Below are 19,922 nucleotides of genomic sequence, written 5' to 3' on the forward strand. Positions count from 1 at the left end.
TTTATGTTCCTGTTGTCAGCATTCATGGCAATCTTGGTTTTTGTGATGTAGAGAGATTCGTAAGCGTCTAACTTTCTGTTCTTGTGCACCGCTTTTATTAAATGAAGACTCTCTTCTACAGTGCCGATGCTGTGCTTTGTTGAGCTGTCGTCATTTGTCGTGTGAATGTGCGCTGCTACTGCAGACCGATGAATTTGTTTATTGTTGGCGTGCTTTTCGCGTTCTTTGAAACGAACAGAGATTTGCCTTCTAGTTTGTCCAACATATTTTGCATCGCAACCCAGGCAGCTAATTTGGTAAATGCCGCTACGCTCAAGCATTGGGACAGTATCTTTTGTGGAGCCCAAAATGTTTTTCAATTTGTTGTTGTTTGTATATACGATTTTCATTTCATTCTTTTCAAATATGTTCGTTAAATTATTGGTGATAGCAGGAAAATAACTAAATGGTATGCGTGCTAATTTTTTTGTTTTAATTTCTTTATTTTGAGCGAAGAGAGTAGTTAAATTGTTTTTGTAGTGTAAGTTGGAATGTTTTTTTATTAGTTTATCGATGAGTTTCTTGTCAAAACCATTGGTAGTTGCGAGATCAATAATTTTTGTATACTCGTTTTTATAATTAATTACGGAGAGTGGCAAATTCACAAGGTTAATTGACTATGCGGTATATCGAAAACCCACCTCAACTAACCGTTTAATCACAAGTTATTCTTTCTTCCCCTATCAAACCAAAATAGCTGCATTTCATTCATTGGTTTATCACATGTGCCTCTTGATAATTTTATAAAGCTTGCCATTGATGGAGCCAATAAGATGTCCACCGAAAAAATTAATTGAAAACAAAATTTTACATTTAGTGCATTCAAGCGAATCGACTTGAACTAGGTAACCTGTCACTCTGCAAAATGGCTGAGTTTGTACCCCTTTTCTTATTCTGAAAAGTGGACAGCAACTGTCAGTAACCCCAATCTTTTGTAGCGAGTGTTTGATATCAAACATACGAACTGACGTCTCTTGTTATGCATGGCGGAACGATAAAAGGTGGCAGCATGGTGACATACCTCCAAACATAAATACAAATTCCATGTACTTTGCTTTTTTAAATTCGATGGGCAAATGTCAAAATCGTATTGCGCCGGAAGTTGGTGTATCAAATCAAATAAAAAAAGTTTATAATCAGCTGTCCCATGCTGTCACCTTGTATCGTTCCGCCATGTTGTTATGTATGCTCTTTGCATATAGTACCTAAATATATACAAAAATCGAACGAATAACAACAAAAATACAATATAGTTTTTGAAAAACAAACGAGTCGGTTCGCTTTTCTTAAGTTTGTTTGACATTCGGCTGTTTTTTGTTTATTTTTTCCGACATATGAAAATTTTGCTTTTAGTTTGAAAATTTTGTGCACAAATGCACAACTATATTCAACATTTTTGTGCAATAAGTGCACCAAGAGAGTTCGAAATAATAGCGTTTTCTTTCTTAAAATTTTTTTACCTAAATAAATGGTAAAACCTTGATAGAGTTACTCCTACCGCTGAAAAGTGGCAACTTTTGTAGTGCATAAAAAGAACATTATTGGCTACCCCGTGTATCAGCCGATTCTCACAAACGCGCTGTCAATAAATAACAAACATTTAAAAATTCATTAGCAACTATCGCCTCCTTTCAATTTTCTTAGATAAGAAATTTGTGAAGTTACGAAAACAAATTGTCACGATTAACTGGTTTAGGAGAGTTACACTGCTATAATGTCATTTTATTCAGGGTAAAAAGTGCAACGCTTTTGAGTTGCGAAAAGACAACAATTATTGTGGATAAAACAAGTGTGACAACTTCTGCATAGACGTCAAAATTATAAATAGAACCGATCTCCTAATTGATTATCGTGGTCTCATTTTGTATCTCTTTCTATCACCCGCTGAAGATGGCCGGCCCTATGCGCCGCCATATTGAACATCCTGTGAGGCAGTTGACGGATAAGATATCACACTTGTTTTATCCACAATGGCAACAATTTTCACAAAATAACAAAATACCCCGTAAAGGCGTTATCTGCTTTTTTGAATATAACAAAAGATATTTACAACCCTTGCGCAGCGTAATAAGCGTAACACTTTTTCCAGAAAGGAAAACGCTAAAATTCTTCCGTGTTATTTGCATTGTTTTAGTACTGAAAAAAGTTGATGAAAAATAAAGTTTTAAAAATAAAAAGAAGATAACAAATTTTTAAATATTTCCTTTATATAAATGGATCAGAAGAAACAAAAAATTTCTCTTTAAACAAAGTCATAATCTTTTTGAGCTTTGATATTCAAATTTAAATATAACCACTGTAAAAACTTGAACGAAAAGCAAAAATATAAAGGTGGAGCGCATATTGTCCGACTTAGGTAAAGATTATATAGAAGTTCTATTTATCGCACTCCAACTTTATATTTTTGTTCCTCATGCTGGTTTTATTAAAATTTTAGTATCAAAGTTCAACAAGACTATGACTTTGTTTAAAAAGGAATTTTTCGTTTCTTCTGGTCCATTTATATAAAGAGATTAAAAAACTTTTTATTTTTTTATTTTCCACTTTTGTTCATTGTCAAAGTAACCTGTACAATGTGTAAGATTTCATGTTTCTAGCTCAATGAGAAGTTACTTAAAAATCGATCGCAAGATTCCACAATTCTAAATGAACTTTTAAATGCCTCTAAATATCTCGATCCCTGTCCCAACTAGAAAACTCTTATCCGAAATATCACAATTTAATAAAGCCAATAGATATGTTTGAATTTTTAAGTCACTGGGTTATCAGGAGTTCCTTAAAACTCGAAAGGGACATTTCAAGGTTAGGACGATTTTTTTAGAATTTTCACGATCCCTGGACCTTCTAGCAAAGTTTTCCTTGTGTTAAATTGTCATCGAGTTCCGATGTGTGTTTCAAGTTTCAAGACTGTAGCTCCCCGGGAAGTTACTCAAAAATGGATTGTAAGATTCTCAAATTTTGTATGAAAATTGGCGGAAAAACATCAAACGTAACTAATATATAGGAAATAATAAACAATAACAAGTTAAACTCATTTATTTTAATGGAATATTGGTTTCGCTTTCTATTTTTAGAAATTGTTTTTATTAAACGGTTTTATATAGTTTGACTCTGTGCAGCGTTGTTTACGAGTTTTGTCATTGAAATTTAAGTAACTTCCCGATAAGCTATTATCTTGAAAATTGTAATATCGTTCAGAACCCGATGACAATGCAATAAACAGAAAAAAACTCCGCTAGGTGACGCATGGATCGATATATTTCAACAAATCGAATTGTGACGAATATTAGTGACACTAAGTGATACTCACATCACTAATCTGATACTAAGTAAATAAAGCCATAACAACAATAAAACAAGCAGTCACTTGTATCTACATAAACGAATCAATCATCAAGCCTACGCATATGTACGTACACGCAGCGGAGAGAGATGCACAAACACATGCATATATCTTATATGAGATGCTCCCAAATGTAGGCAATTATCTGTGGCAGTATCACTCACATATACACGCGCATATGAGAAGCTATATCGTGCATCTGTAGTTATAGCTGATAATTTTATAGCTGGTAGGAAAATCTAGAAATAGAAACGCCTAGAAATATGTCAACGAGGAAACCAAAGAGTATAAAGCAGCAGCAGCTGAGGCACGACGAATTATTTTTTGATTTAAGCACGCTATCTGTTGAGCAGTAGAAGTGTTATTGTGAAGTACTTTAATAAAGGCTATTTTGCATTATTGAATAGTGGAGTTATTTACTCAACAGTTTAGTGATTCTAACATTAGTAGAAGGTTGCAAATAAGCATAAATACCATAAATTCGTTACAATTGGTGTGAGGAGAGGAATTGTTGAATAAATTCCATGGCAAAGTTAAGTGAATTAAGGATCCAGCAGATGAAAAAGGAGTTGGAGAACCGTGGATTGAATACAACCGGCAATAAGATCGAACTTCAAGCACGGCTACGAGAGGTATTAGAGTTGCAAGGAATTAATGTAGACGAGTGTGTCTTTTATCCTGATGTGGAAGAGCTAGCAACTAAAATGGAGGAGAAGATAGAGACTCCGAATCCATTGGCAAGTGTTGACACTAACGCGATACTAGCAGTGTTGAACCAAATGTCGTCACAAATTTCATCACAATTAGAATCCCAGGAGAACCGTATAACCTCCGAGATTTGAGCTCAGGAAAGACAAATGTCATCTCAACTGAAAGAACAGAAGACATATATGGCATCACAACTGAATGAACAGAAGACATATATGGCATCCCAACTAGGATCACAGCAAGCACGTATTTCACAAATGACGTCGCAAGTGTCATCTCAACTGGAAGACCAATTGGAAGCGCAAGAGGCACGTATATCTGAAATGTCGGCAGAAATTTTGGAACAGGTATCATCAAAACTGAAAGCGCAGGATGCAAAAATGGCTCAATTTCCGGCAGAAGTAGATGATTTAAAAGGTAGTATGGAGCAGTTACAACTAAATCGCCCAGCTGTTTCAGCAAGCAATCCGGAGGTAAAAACTCCATCTTTTGACGGATCTGTTCCTTTCCAGGCCTTTAAGCTTCAATTTGAGAAGAAATCAGCAGTGAACAACTGGAATGCTGAAGATAAAGTTGCTGCACTGTTCGTGGGCCTGCAGCTGAAATCTTACAGACTATTACAGAGTACGAAAGAACAGTTATGAAGCATTGATGGCCGCTGTCGAGAGACGCTACGGAAGCGAGCATAGGAAACAGATATACCAAATTGAGTTGCTTTTTGGTAGCGAATGAGATTTTGCAGGAGTTTGCGTCGGATGTCGAAAGACTGGCCCACCTAGCAAATGTGGACGCACCCGTGGAATACACCGATAGGATAAAAATCCAGAGCTTTATAAGTGGCATACGAGATGTAGAAACGAAACGAGCTACATATGCGAATCCAAAACTAACATTTGCTGAAACGGTATCGCATGCACTGACTCAGGAAACAGCCTCACTTTTGAGTAAGCCAGCGTACAAAGCTCATCGCGTGGAAGTGGAAAGGCCAGACTGGGTAGACACAATTTTGGAAGCACTGAAGGTGTCACAACAGAAAAATACTGGGGTTATGAAATGTTTCAAGTGCGGCAACCCAAGTCACATTGCACGTCATTGCAGCACCCGTTCTAATAGTTCCAACAATGTGGGTGGCCGTAAACGCAGAGCTGAAGGAGATGAGCAAATCTCCAAATCTACTCAATCCTTAAACTAAAGCGAGTTAGCCGCAAGGTGCAACAGCTGGTTCCCGCAATTGAATGCCCCATAATCTCTATCTCACAAATTGGAAGAAGGTCAAACAATCTTGTTGTCGGAGGATATGTGGATGGAAAGGAACGTTTACTGACTGTAGATACGGGTGCATCTCATTCCATCATTCGAGCGGATTTAGTCAACAAGAAGATAAAACCATTGCATGGAGCAAGATTGCGTACAGTCACTGGAGAAGACACCTCGGTTCCAGGAGAAGTATCATGTGAAGTCGCAATTGGGAACGTCACGGTAGTACACAATTTTATAGCGGCAGAGATTGCTGATGAAATGATAATTGGAGTGGACTTCTTAATCGACGAAGGCATCAAGATCGACATGCAAAGCAAGACGATGCGATTTAAGAACATGGATGTGCCACTTAATTTCGGCTACGAGAGACACTACAGCAGTAAAAGAGTGCTAGTGGAAGAGAGTCAGCAAATACCACCAAAATCAGAAGCAGTCATATGAGCAAAGTTTGCTGGAGATTGTGGGACAAACAAATTGTTGGTTGTTGAAGTAGCAAACAAATCAACACCGAACGTACTTGTAGGAAAAACCCTGGCTATAACAAAACAAGCTGGACGTATCCCAGTAAGAGTACTCAACGAGTTCAAGTCACCGCACAGTGTTTCGTGTAGAACAAGCTAGCTGGACAAAATTATTTCATGAGATTTTCCGTTTCATATGCAGTCATTTATTACAACTACGTCATTTTTTTCACCCATATGTTCTTTTTTTTATTTTTTTCCAAAATTTTACTTCATATGCATACATTTGCTTATTTCATATACAGTAACTCATGTGAATAAGTGACATAGATCCAAAAAAATTTAAAGGAGTCAAGAATATTAAATTGAATGGACTACAAATCTCAATACTATAAAAAATTCAAAAAATTAAAATTTTTTATGAAAATTCGTCGAATTCTTCAAAAAATTTTAAATATAATTTAGTTTTTGTTATAGATCGTGACAAATTTTCTTATGGAAAATAAGTTAAAATATGAAAATTCGTCGAATTTTTCAAACATTTTTTAAATATAATTTAGTTTTTGTTATAGATCGTGACAAATTTTCTTATGGGAAAGTAGTTAAAATAAATTTGCGAAAGCGAAAATTGTAAGAATTGTCCAAAAAGGGGTGTCTACTTATTTATGTGAGGACTGTACATATGTCCATACATGTTTTGTATTTATTTGAGTATTTATACTGGCACTACAATTTTTACAAAATTATTTTATAGTACCAGTCTGGAATGTAAAAGTGAATTACAATAATAATAATAACAATGTAAATATTTAAATTAATTATGTGAAAATTACTTATTACAAAAACTTAAAAGTAAAGTATCATACAAGGTAGAAAAGACAATAGATTTAAATTAAATAAAACCTGATCCAACAAAAAGTTATAGGGTAGGTTATCTTTTGTTTGTTTAGAAAAAATAAATTTAATTGGACGACAATACATGGTAGAAGAAGGTCGAGGATTCTGCCAAACAATGTTACCTTTTTCATCCTGTAATTGAAGAGGAACGAAAGAAAATATAAACAAAAACTCGTCAGTGTCAGAACTGCATGTAAACTTTTGCTTATATGTACTATGGTCAGAGCTTCCATCGCAACCCCACTTGCTGATTAAAGTATACGTCAAGTTTGTAGGTAAAAAACTAACAAAAACTTCTTGATTTGCTAAAACTAAACGCTCAACAGTTTTATCTAATACGGACTGGACTTTAATTTCCGCACGTGTTTCACCCACATCAATTTCATTTGGATAGCATTCTGCCTTAGCTTTTCTTAGACTATAAAATGATGGATAAACTTTATGGCCTGCCTTGATGCTCCACTTCCGAGTCGTTTTGTACCTAGTACGTAGTATGCTAAAGCTTCTACATTGCTCAAGCATATTGCATCTGGCTCACATGTCATCTTTGTTCCGGATATTTGAGTGGTTTCCTGTGATTTTTTTATAATGTTAGCAACATTTCTGTTGCCGGACATGCGCGTTGATACTTCTGCCGCATAAAGTAATTCACCAGGACTTCTAGATTGCATGAGGTCATCCACTCGACGCCGTTTGGTTTTTTCACTGCAGCTAACAAAGTCCTTCTTTCGTCTTCCGGGGCCGAGGTTACCTGAAGAAGTGGTTGGTTGATCTGATAGCAACTTTGAATCCACCGTTATTGTAAATGTGAAGTCTGGACCCGAAAGTCACTCCGAGTTTTTATTCAAAAATCGCTCCTTATGTCTTCCAGAAGTGTTCCACTTTTGATCCAGCTTCGACGAATATGCCGATATTTGTAAGCTTAAACTTTTTATCGAATACTCGGCTGCTTCGCTTAAATCGTACTTAAGTACAACAAAACTCAATAATTCTTTATATCTGGTTTCCTTCGAATGTTGAACCCAAATGTCAAAAAACTCCGTTCTTGGTACGTTTATAACTAAACTGCTTTGGGTTGTTGATTTTCCGACAGGGTGAATAGTTGATGATTGTTGTGCTGCCATCTTAAGTGTCGTTGATCGTTCTGATTTGTTATCAGTTGTGCAGTATTTATATTACATTCAGGCATTGGCGTAGATGCTAACAAATGGGGTTGTTTTGTGTAGCGTTCCAGTGTGGTTATATCTGCATTAGGATTGCTTTGTATGTACCTGTTTTTATGCCTTGGTGACTGGTGAGGTAGGTTGTGGCAGGTTGAAGTCAGTGATCTTCGCCTTTTTGCTTTTCGTGTGCTCTTGTTGACCTTTCGCGTTTATTTTTGTGTGTTTTATGGCTACGTGTTTGTTCCCTGTACCTGGGAATTATTTTTGCCGTTTGTAGATCAGCTTTAAAGGTTCAAATATCTCGTCGGAGCTGGTACGTACATACATCCTATTTTATATGTAGAGATAACTAAATCTAAAAAAAAAAAAATTAAAATAGATGTGCAAAGAATTCACAATGGGTTTTTCTTTCGACTATTAGATAATACTTGCGGCTATAACATATGTAAAATTTAGCCCGGATGTCCGCGGATGTATATAACTTTTTTGTCCCTAAATTTAAACATATAGGGAAAAAATACCTTTTCTTCTTAATAACGGAATGTTAAATATATTGAAAATACTCTAATTGTGAAAGAATTACTATTAAAAAATTTTACTTACCTTCGAGCTTAGAATCCATCAAAAAAATTATATAAAAGTGTTCACTTAAAAGAAATATGAAGCTTAATATTCAACAAGAATTTTGCAAGTTAATCAATGCATTTTACGGCCACTCCTGCCTTCTTACTTCAAATACTCAATATATATGAGCAGAAATATCAAAAAAAGCAAAAATCCCGTTATTTTGTTTATTTTCTTTCATTTCTCATTACACTTTTCTTGGAATAAGAACTTTGTTTTTGTCCAGCTAGCTTGTTCTACACGAAACACTGTGCACCGCTCAAACTGACAAGAGGAGCTATTTTGGGAAGATGCCAAGAGGCTGAAGTAATAATCAATTGTGAACAGCTCCATGAGGAGGTTTCAACTAGCAATATTGATCTTTCAGATGACATCATGGAATGGACGGGGGGACTAGAGGAAGACTATCAGAGTAAGATAAAACAACTGGTCCTAAAGTACGTGAACATATTTCACCAAGATGGCTCCCAACCAGGCCGCACCAACGTTGTGAAACATCAAATTGACACTGGAGATGCGAGGCCGATGCGTCAAGCTCCACGTAGTGTTCCACTGGCGAAGCGGGAAGTTGTGAGTCAAATCATACAAGAAATGAGCGACAGCGGCGTCATCGAACCATCCATGGAGCTCACCGGTAGTACTTGTAAAGAAGAAGGATTGAAAAATGAGGTTTTGCGAGGAAGTTGAATGACGTTACGAAAAAGGATAGCTACCCATTGCCAAGAATTGACGACACTCTGGACTCGCTATCTGGTACGAAATGGTTTTCCACACTGGACTTGAAAAGCGGCTACTGGCAAGTTGAGGTGAAGGAGGAAGACAAAGAGAAAATGGCCTTCAGTGTCGGCGATGGTCTCTGGCAATTTACAGTGATGTCTTTTGGACTATGTTATGCACCAGCTACTTTTGAGAGACTCATGGACCAGGTACTGAAAGGACTACATTGGAAAACATGCTTGGTGTACCTGGACGACATCATCGTATTGGGAAAGAACTTTGACGAACATCTTAAAAACTTGAAGGAAGTTTTCCAGAGAATAGCTGGCGCTGGGCTGAAACTAATCCCCAAAAAGTGTTCGCTGTTTAAAAGGGAAGTAAATTATTTGTGTCATAGGGTAACGACAGAGGGCATCTGCACTGCGAATGAAAAGATCGAAGCTGTAAAAGATTGGCCGAGATCACAGAACTTGCATGAATTAAGAAGTTTCTTCGGGTTGTGCACATATTACCACCGGTTTGTGCCAAACTTTGCCAGCATAGCAAATAGTCTCCAAGAGCTTACAAGAAAAAATAAAGCTTTTGAATGGAAGAAGGAGCAAGAAGTGGCTTTCCAAACATTGAAAGAGCGTTTGTGCACTGCCCCAATGTTGGCATATCCGATTCCAGGAGCAACGTTTATTCTAGATACAGATGCGAGCGAATATGCTATAGGAGGCGTTTTGTCACAACTGGTTTATGGACAGGAGAAGGCAGTTGCATATTACAGCCGTTCAATTGGAAAACCAGAAAGGAACTACTGCGTTACACGGAGAGATCTATTGGCATTGGTAGAGTGCATTAAACATTTTCACAAATACCTCTACGGCCAGCGATTCCGCGTCAGGACACATCACGCAGCGTTGAAATGGCTTCTGCAGTTACGTAATCCGGAAGGACAATTGACACGGTGGATCGAGCGGCTACAAAGCTATGACTTTTCCATTGAGCATCGGAAAGGTAGTACCCATGGAAATGCTGATGCAATGTCACGAAGACCATGTGTTTGGAATGCAAGCACTGTTCAAAGGCCGAGGCTAAAGACGACATTATAGATGTCTGGCGAATGACTATAACATGTACGGATGAATGGGACAAGGAAAAACTAAGGAGGTGTCAGCTAGAAGATACTGATCTGTCACATGTTATGCAAGGGCTCGAACGAAACGAAAGACCAAATAGAGAGGATATGTCAGCAGAGAGTCCCATTGCGAAGTCATATTGGGCACAGTGGAACAGTTTAGAATTGATATCCGGTTGCTTGCATCGAATATGGGAGAGTGAGGATGGTCAATGCAAGAAGAAACTGATAGTTGTTCCCAGGAAGAGAATTCCTGACGTGCTCAGCGAGCTGCATAATGGTCCAAGCGGAGGTCATCTTGGAATCCCGAAGACGCTCGAGAAGATTAAACAGAGATTCTATTGGGTTGGTTGCCGTCAGTCGGTCACTGAGTGGATTGCGAACTGCGAGGTTTGCAGCAGAGCTAAAGGGCCCAAAACCCGAAGTCATGGCCAGATGAAGCAATATAACTCAGGTGAGCTATTTGAAAGGATCGCTGTGGATGTCGCAGGTCCATTTCCTACTAGCAACTGTGGAAACAAATATGGACTGGTGATTGTGGATTATTTCAGCAAATGACCAGAGGTATACCCAATCCCAAATCAAAAAGCGGAAGCAGTAGCAGAAGTTTTTATAAACAATTGGGTTGCAAGGTATGGTGTACCAATGGAGTTACATTCTGACCAAGGCCGGAATTTCGAATCAGCTGTGTTCCAAGAAATGTGTAAATCATTGGGCATTTGGAAAACACGGACAACTGCATTGCAGCCTCAGTCCGATGGTATGGTGGAACGATTCGATAGAACATTGGAGGAGCACTTAAAGAAAGTAGTTTTGCATTATTGAATAGTGGAGTTATTTATTCAACAGTTTAGTGATTCGAACGTTAGTAGAAGATTGCAAATAAGCAGAAATACCATACATTTGTTACATTATTTTTGGTTCGATTTGGCTTACACATATTTGGAACACATATCACATACAGAAATAGAAAGCTACCCATGAAAAAAATCACCGCCCGGTGACGCAGGGTTCGAGATATTAAAAAAAAATCGTATATGTACATATGAAAAAATTCGCCGCTAAGTAGCGCAAGGATCGAGATATTGAAAAAATCGTATTTGTAGTCAAGCTCATATTTGGAAAAAATAGTACATACAGAAACAGAAATCGATTTATGAAAAAAAAAATCCCCCTAGGAGCCGCAGGGATCGATATGCTCAAAAACGCGTATTTGTGGTCCGATTTGGCTCATATTTGGAACAAATATTACATACATTCCGGTAGATGTGACATCAAAATACTTTGGAGTACCTAAACAGTTTTCGGCAAAATTCAATTATGGGACGGCTGAAAGGGGATGTTAAAAATTTCATTTGTGAACAGTGCTGAAAGCCATAGATTCTTTTCTGAAAGGTTTGTTATACATATGAGGTGTTATTACAAAGATGTGATAGCTCAGTAGGTAGAGCAAGCTACTAGAATCCGTGGCACGTTGGTTTGAAACCAGACTGCTTCCGACGGCAGCCGTTTTTATGTACCGGAGCGACACGGGATTTTTTACCCGACAAAAGGCTGTCATTTCAGGGTAACCCTGTTTAATTTGTTGCGTCCCTCGCCCAAATTGTCATCCTCGGAGCAGTTCCTTGCAGCTGTACTGCTCCACACCCTCCTGCTCCGGGAAGGAATTGAACCTAACCCCGGTCCCAGGCTATGGTTCTGAATTTGTATTTCGGAAAAGGATTTACGAGGCCGCATGAACGGTAGCAATGCCGATCACCCGATTTTACCCCCGTCCCACCCACAGAAGGAGTCATCAACTCCTAGTCCCCCACCATGTGCTTCGTATGCAGGCGAAGAATATTTATTATCGCGACATCGGTCCAATGCAGTTCATGCCCTGGCCGATGCCACCTTCATTCCCATTCCAACTGATGTCCGGCGAGGCGAGCATGCGTTCCGCAAGGTCATCGCTTCAGCTTTTGCACGCTTTATTCCGGTTGATAGAATACCTGAAATTATACCGCATTTCCCGCCTGAAGCTGCAAACTTAGTAAGAGAACGTGACCTGACGAGACAACTCGACCCTAGATACCCCCATATAAGGAGGCTCAACTTGGATATTATGTGGCTGGCAAATGAACACAAACGTGCCAAATGGGAGGAGCATCTAAATCAAATCCTTGTCCAATCCAACAAAACACAATAATGAAGTATCCTGCGCCTTCGGCGATAAAACTTTATCGGATCCGAAGAAATGCGCCAGTGCCTTTTGCCGGCAATTTATAATGCATTATTCAATAGACAAGGCCACACGTCGTGCAAACACACAGACGTGCCACCCATTAGCATATCCCCCACAGAGGTTGAAGAAGCCATCCACAAGGCCAAGCCCTCTAAATCAATTCGCCCTCATGACAATGCTAAAAAACGTAGGCGCTGGGGAAATAAACTACCCAACGCACGTTTTCAACCTGTCACTGAAGTCCTTTGTCACTCCCAAACAATGGGAAATGGCAAGGATAATTCCACTACTAAAGCCTGGTAAACTAGCTAACGAACACGAGTCATATCGACCGATAACGCTCCTTTCGCCATTAGCGAAGACACTGCTCCCACATTTCACTGCGAATCTTCGCCTAGCCACCCACCAGCATGGCTTTCTCAAAATGCATAGCACCACCACCGTGCTAAACGCTATAAACACTCAGATAAACTACGGACTAAATCAGAAAAAACCCCATCACAAGACTGTGATCGTTGCTCTTGACCTGTCAAAAGCTATTGATACAGTCAACCACGGCACGCTACTACAAGGCATAGAAGGTTCACACCTTCCCCCTTGTCTTAAAAAAAAAGGGACCACAAATTATCTGAATGGTTTCGAAATAGTGATATACTTCGTATATTTTGGAACCAGCATTAACACAAACAACAACATCAGCACTGAAATCCAGTGAAGTATCACTCTTGCCAATAAATACTGCTTTGGACTAGGTCGGCACTTGAAAAGTAAAGTCCACTCTTGGCAAACGAAAGTCATGCTTTACAAGTCATTTATCGTACCCGTCCTGCTGTATGGTAAAAAGTATGGACCATTACATGAAAGTGCTCAAGAGGAAAGTTCTTTGAAAGATTTATGGACCTTTACGCGTTGGCGAGGACGAGTACCGAAAAAGATTTAATGATGAGCTGTATTAGCTTTACGCAGACATCAACATAGTCCTGCGAATTAGAACGCAGTGGCTTCGCTAGCTGGCCCATATTATGCGAATGGAAAATAGGCTCCGACTAAGAAAGTATTTTTATCGGAAGCCGCCTATGGAAGCAGAGGAACAGAGCGGCCCCACTCCGCTGGAAGAACTAGGTGAAAAACGATTTGAATTCCCTTGGTACCAATTGGCCAATTGGTAAGTCAATCCAGCGAAGAAGCGACTGGCGCGCCTTGTTGGACGGCCATAGCCGTTTAAACGGGTACGGTTAAGGGTCTATTAAGTAAGTAATTGTTAGTTGCTAAGTCCATAAAACAATTGAAAATAAATATATTGGTAATTACAAAAAGACCACAATTTACTTATTGATAATTGCGGCCAATGAAATTGATTATTTGTTGATTCCTAATTACAATTGGTGTATTGTTGATTGTAAAAGTAGCAATTAACGATGAGAATTAGCTAATTGTTAATATTAATTGTCTACGGCGGACGCCGCGGTGTGGTGGTAGCGTGCTCCGCCTACCACACCGAGGGTCCTGGGTTCAACTCCCGGGCGAAGTAACATCAAAAGTTTAGAATCAAGTTTAGAAGAAAAATGTTCTAATCGGGGTCGCTCTTGGGAAGTGATTTGTCAAACAATGCGAGTGTATTTCTGACTTCTCAGTGAAAATTCATCTGCCTTGCAGATGTCGTTCGGAGTCGGCATAAAACATGTAGGTGCTGTCCCGCCAATTTGTAGGAAAAATTAAAAGGAGCACGACATAAAATGGAAGAGAAGCTCGGCCTAAATCTCCTCGGAGGTAAATCATTAATTTATTGTTTTTATAATAATAATTTCTTTCCCGAGTGTTTCTCTATAATTTCGGGCAAAATACGAAATATTTTGGGGTTTCTGCTATGTAAGATAGTATGTACATAGCACCAACGCGGGATTTTTTCAGAATTATTTTTTACACAGTTTTTAAACGACTCTCGTCCCGTTCTCACAATATCTTTCACTCAGCTTAAAATAAGTTTTCAACGTATTTGTAATCAAATCTATGTTTTGAATGCACCCAATGCTTCGCTGAACTCTTAGTAAAAACCATCAAAAAAGTTCGAAATCAGTCGCATGTTTTTGGTAAACAGTTTTTGGGTACTCGCCTGTCAAGTACTTATTTGTATTTTACAGTTATGGGTTGATATCGGTGGTCCTATGAGGATAGCACACTTAATTATTCGCGTGGAAGAATAATTTGCGTTATTCGTGTGGTAAACCTGCACAGTTCCGTATTAGCGTGGAAGATTAGCACAGTTCGTTGTTCACGTGGAAGGCTAACACATTTCGAAAACTAACACGATTGAAACATGCTAGTCTTCCACGCAAAAATAAACGAGATTTGCTGTTCCTATATGCAGAGAAGCGAAATGTGTTAGTCCGCCACGCACACAACGCACTATGATAGTCTTCTACGTGAATATTGAAAAATGTTAATCTTTCATGCGATCGACGATATAGCCTATTACCTTTCGCTTTGTGCGTAAAATAAATACTTTTCTATCCGCCAGCCACGATCGAAGCTTTCTTGATACAACAAAATGTGAGGATTGTGATGTTCCCTTATTAGTCGGTTCGTCTTTATGTCGCTTTTTGGAAATGGTATGAGATTTTCGTGATTCTTTTCTACAATCCATTTTCGAATCATCTGTACAACCTTCGGCGGATAAAAAAACACGTTTTTCAGATCTCTTTCCATTGAATATAGCAGCTGTAGAATGCACTATCACATTTTCGCTTGATGAAGCATCAAGGGCATCTTGGAAAATTTCTTGTTTGTTAGTTGAATTACGCGACTCATCACCACCACCTTGTATTCGACGGTTTTGCGCTTTGATGACATCATCACTACTACTAGTATTCTTCTTTCTGGAGGTTTTCTTATTAGTGCGCTTAGGCTTGGCACGCTTATAACGCATGAAACAACGAAATTTCTTTTTAAACAATGGCTGGAAATAGATTCGGTCAAGTTCATGCATAATTCGACGCATGACACTTAATTTGTGCTGTGCGATTATAAGAAAGGATAAAGCAGGCTTAGGACTAGGTAGGAAAGAAGAAGGTAAAGTGATTCTCAAGTATATAGATTAGTGTTGAGCAACATATTGCTAACAGCCATTTTTTCAGTTATTAGTGAGTCACTGTACTCACAGTGATTGAAACTGAGTAGCCGTTCGTCGATATCCTATGTTTATAAGAAGTACGTAACATAACTGCTACGGTATAATCAGGTGACTTATACATACATACATATATCAATCACCGTGAGAGACTGCGTAGATTTTGAAGATCTAAGAGTGACTACTTACAAGTTTTCCCTGGACATCTCCAAAATCGTGAGTTACGGAAAAAAGCGGGTTTTCGTGCCTTTATACCCTTACGAGTCTATAACTATAAAATAAATATGCAAAGTGTGGGGATTGTGATATTGCCTTATCAGTCGGTGCGCCTTTATGCCGATTTTTAGAGTCTATAACTTTGTTGGCTATAAGTTAATTTTCAGTTTCTCTCCGGATCATAAAAGAAGGGACTTAGGCCTTTCCAACGAAATCTATACTATACATTAACAAAGAAAGCATAACACAACTGGGAAAAATTTTCCAATAAACCCATTTTACTTTTTTTGGGTTTTGTCAACTTTGGTGCATCAAAGCTGAAAATTGATTATTAGTTCAATGAGCATTAATTTGCTTATAAATGTTAAAAAATGACTGAGTTATTATAGCTTTAATGAAAAAAAAAAATTTTTTTTAAATGTAAATTGTCTCAAAACGACTCAGATATGTTTACTTGACCCATAGTTGTCCAGGTCTAGAATCACCCTGTGCAGACTAATATGACTGTATCTTTTGTAGTTATCAACAGATTTTAAACTTTGTTTACAAGTTGTGGACTCGCAAGAGTCCAAAGGTACGAAAAACCGTTTTCTTGATTTTAACTCACGATTTTCGGGGTGTCCGAAAGACCTTGTCTGCAGTCATTCTTAGAACTTCGAGATCTACTAGAAAAATTGTATTTTCCAAGTATTTTCACTTTTGTATTTTTGTAAGACTGTGTAATTACATATATTATTTTTCTGTTATTATTGTTATTGTAATTATTATAAAGATGGCTTGAGGTGCGACGGAGGCAGATTTTAATTATCCAACTGTTACGAGAACTATGAGTTTTTCGTTTAAAATATAAAACTATTTTTGTACCGGGCACAACCTTGTTTTTTTTTTGTGCGTTTTTTTTCTGCAATTTTTGTTTCTTTTACCCCTAATGCGGCTTCAGAACTGGTGTAAGTGTGTAAAGAAAAATAAAGTCAAATTTCGAAGTTATTAGTATCTCCGGATTTCCCAATTCAATACCTACCGAACTGTATTCTGGATTAATTAAAACATCCGCTTATCAAAAGCCTTTGTAAAAATTTAAAATTGCATAGGCGAATATGGGGAAGCAGTCATTTTTCGCGTTTCTTAAGATTGCGGTTTTTTTAGTTGATCGCTGCTTTGATCTGGGTGGTGTACGATCTGATCTTGAAGTTTTAACCAGACCTGTTAAATTTGAATTAGCATTAGTAATCAATTAATTAGATGCCTATTTTAATGGCCAATGATTATTTCAATTGTTTTCCGTAAAAAGAAATTACTAATTGATTACCATTAGAAAAAAATCAAAAAAAAAAAATCATGATTTTTTCCGATTATTGAAAAAATCAAAAATAATCAAAAGTAATCAAAAAATGCGTTTTTGATTACTTTTGATTTTTTTTTGATTATTTTTAATAATTTTTCTGCTTTGTTGAAAGAAAAAATCTCGTTTGTTGCATGCACGGAATAATTTCTACATACAAGTACATTTTAGGATGCAATATTAAATCGTAACCGCTTATTGAGGCAAATATATACGTGCAACATATAGGGCGAATGATATATGAGCGTTGATCTAAACATATTCTCCGGTAAGTATATACACGTGCATAATTTGCTACACTCATTATATAAAATAATAACGATCCTCTTTGGTTCATCCTTAAGTCAAGCCAATTTTGTTTTGTATACAAAATTAATATATCCACTATTTTGGATTACGTTATGGCTATGCACTGATTGTTTTGTACATACAAGTACATTGGAGGTTGTACCGGTGTATCGTGAGCGCTTATCTAGGCATATGGGCACATACAAGCCCACCTACAAATTATCGTGTCTATAAGTGTTTCCAAAGAATACCTGGGGAGTGCGTATTGTTTATGACAAAACAATATGCGCAAACAATATGTATGAGTAATACTACTTAGGTTGATGGTTGATAGCTTCACTACCAACTGAAGCGATCCTATAAGTTGCCATTCATCATCATGATCAGTTGTCTAACCAAAGGTTGTTATATCCCAGATAAATTTATTAACATATGTCCATGTACATTAAATTAAAACTTCTTTTTATTTCCTTATGATTACGTCTAGGATATTTTCTATAAAATCTTAAGTTTTGCATAGTGAGCCATATTTTTTAGTATTAACAACGGAAATTACAGAAAAGTGAGGTTTCGTCCCAATCTAATCTGCATGCTCAATGGTGAAGTTACAAAATGTAAGCCTTAGTAATTTCATTTTATTTTTTATATATATGTGTTTTTGTAAACATAAAAATTGCACAAGTCGATGTTTTACAAGGAAGTAATGACGTTATGAAATGTGTATCTAATTAATAATTATTTGCATCAATTAAAAATTGTTTCATTAAATTAACATTGCCAAAAACAACAATATTTCTATGGAAATCAAAACTTAAAAGAAAGTAAAATAAGAGGTATTTATGTATATTCATTCTAACAAATTTACATTTGCTTCCAATAAAATTAAGGTTTCGAATGAAACGTCCGACAAAGACTGACGCCTTGGGGGATTTATAATTCCTGCAAAGGAAAATAGTCGCTCTACAGGAGCAAAAGAAGTTAAGGGCGTGTTGAAGAGTTTTGCAGTTTCTTTCAACGCACTTCGTGTTTTTCAAATGTCTATGCTAGTATATGAATCACCCAGATAGCTATTCAGCTCATTTGGTACCAAATTTTTCAGCCCACCTTTTGTTGGAGAACATTGCCCCACACTGGCGATGATATGAAATCAATATTACTAAAATAAAGCGAACAATATGCTAAACTTTGATTACAAAACAATCAGTCTATAGCCACAACGTAATCCAAAATAGTGGATATATTAATTTTGTATACAATACAAAATTGGCTTGACTTAAGGATGAACCATAGAGGATCGTTATTATTTTATATAGTGAGTGTAGCAAATTATGCACGTGTATATACTTATCGGAGATATGTTTAGATCAACGCTCATATACCATTCGCCCTATATGTTGCACGTATATATGTTAACATGGCATATGTTAACAATTGCTACAACAATAAATGATTAATAAGCAATAATAAATACAGGTAAAGCGGATATGCAACTCTCGTTGCACAATATTTCACATAAAAGCTCAAGAAGCAATGTCAGCAAAATTAGCTTGAATTTATTTAGAGCGGAAGTTCAATACTTTCCCACAAAATTGCCAGACGCGACGTCAGCAAATTAAAGCTCCAATTCATTTAAACAGGAAGCCCAACATGCGCAACTAAAGTTGGCTAATTCGCGGAATAGCAAAACGCAGCAGCAACGCCAGCGGAGTCGGCCAATTAATTAAGCTTAGTTATAAGTTAATGATTTTTGTAAAGTTAGTTACTTTTGATGTGACTCAATAAAGGTCGTAAAGACCCTAAAAATATATTTTTTTGGATTTCTCAATAAAAGAATCCTTAACTGGCGCCCAACGTGGGGCCTACGGTTGTTCGCGGGTTGTAAAAGTAGTGATTAAATCCTTTAGATTCCGTTCAAAAAAACACTAAACAAAAAACCGTGTAAAATCGCGCGAATAATAAAGCGTGCAATATTCGAGTGGAATACGTTAAGAAAAGGAAAAACGAAAAAGCAACGAAAGCAGCAACCGAGGCCAGAGGATAGAAGCAGCGTATATCGGCCCCCCAGTAGACCGACCAAGGACAAAAAGGAGACGCCCAGTCGTCAGCCGGTACGCGAAGGACCTTCCCCAAAAAAATGGAGAAGCTAGCAATGTAAGTTAAGATTAGAAATAAGTAAGTGAAAAAATTTGTGAAATAAAAATTTTTAAGTAAATGAATAGTAGATTACTAAGGAAATCGTTTGAAAAGTGAAGTTGAAAAAAATCTTATTTTGAAGTTAAAAGTAAAATGAAAAATTAATTAGAGAAATTTTATTGGATAAACGAAAAATTGCAAAGCAAAATCTGCGAAAAAAGTATTCGCCTTAGAATTAAAATTTTAGGAAGAGTAACAAG

The 19,922-nt window shown here is 37.4% G+C and overlaps 2 protein-coding genes across 34 annotated transcripts in view; one reads left to right on the top strand and one right to left on the bottom strand.

The window, feature by feature from the left end:
- Nadsyn (NAD synthetase) overlaps positions 1-19,922 on the top strand; it is a 1,223,365-nt gene that overhangs the window by 332,620 nt on the left and 870,823 nt on the right. The gene's annotated exons all lie outside the window — the stretch shown is intronic.
- Positions 1-19,922, bottom strand: part of Nna1 (Nna1 carboxypeptidase) — a 725,779-nt gene that overhangs the window by 286,416 nt on the left and 419,441 nt on the right. For 22 of the 26 annotated variants that reach the window (XR_010952781.1, XR_010952783.1, XR_010952782.1 and 19 more), the window contains one exon: positions 15,033-15,569. The exons of 3 other annotated variants lie outside the window; for them this stretch is intronic. Coding sequence is in view for 19 of the 23 variants with exons in the window: in XM_067782491.1 (XP_067638592.1) it covers positions 15,033-15,569 (537 nt within the window). In the remaining 4 variants the exon portion in view is untranslated. The remainder of the gene's footprint in view (positions 1-15,032; positions 15,570-19,922) is intronic. One more of the 26 variants, XM_067782487.1, reaches the window with a different exon arrangement.

This window comes from Eurosta solidaginis, chromosome 4, assembly GCF_040869045.1.
Source record: "Eurosta solidaginis isolate ZX-2024a chromosome 4, ASM4086904v1, whole genome shotgun sequence".
Classification (NCBI taxonomy): domain Eukaryota; kingdom Metazoa; phylum Arthropoda; class Insecta; order Diptera; family Tephritidae; genus Eurosta; species Eurosta solidaginis.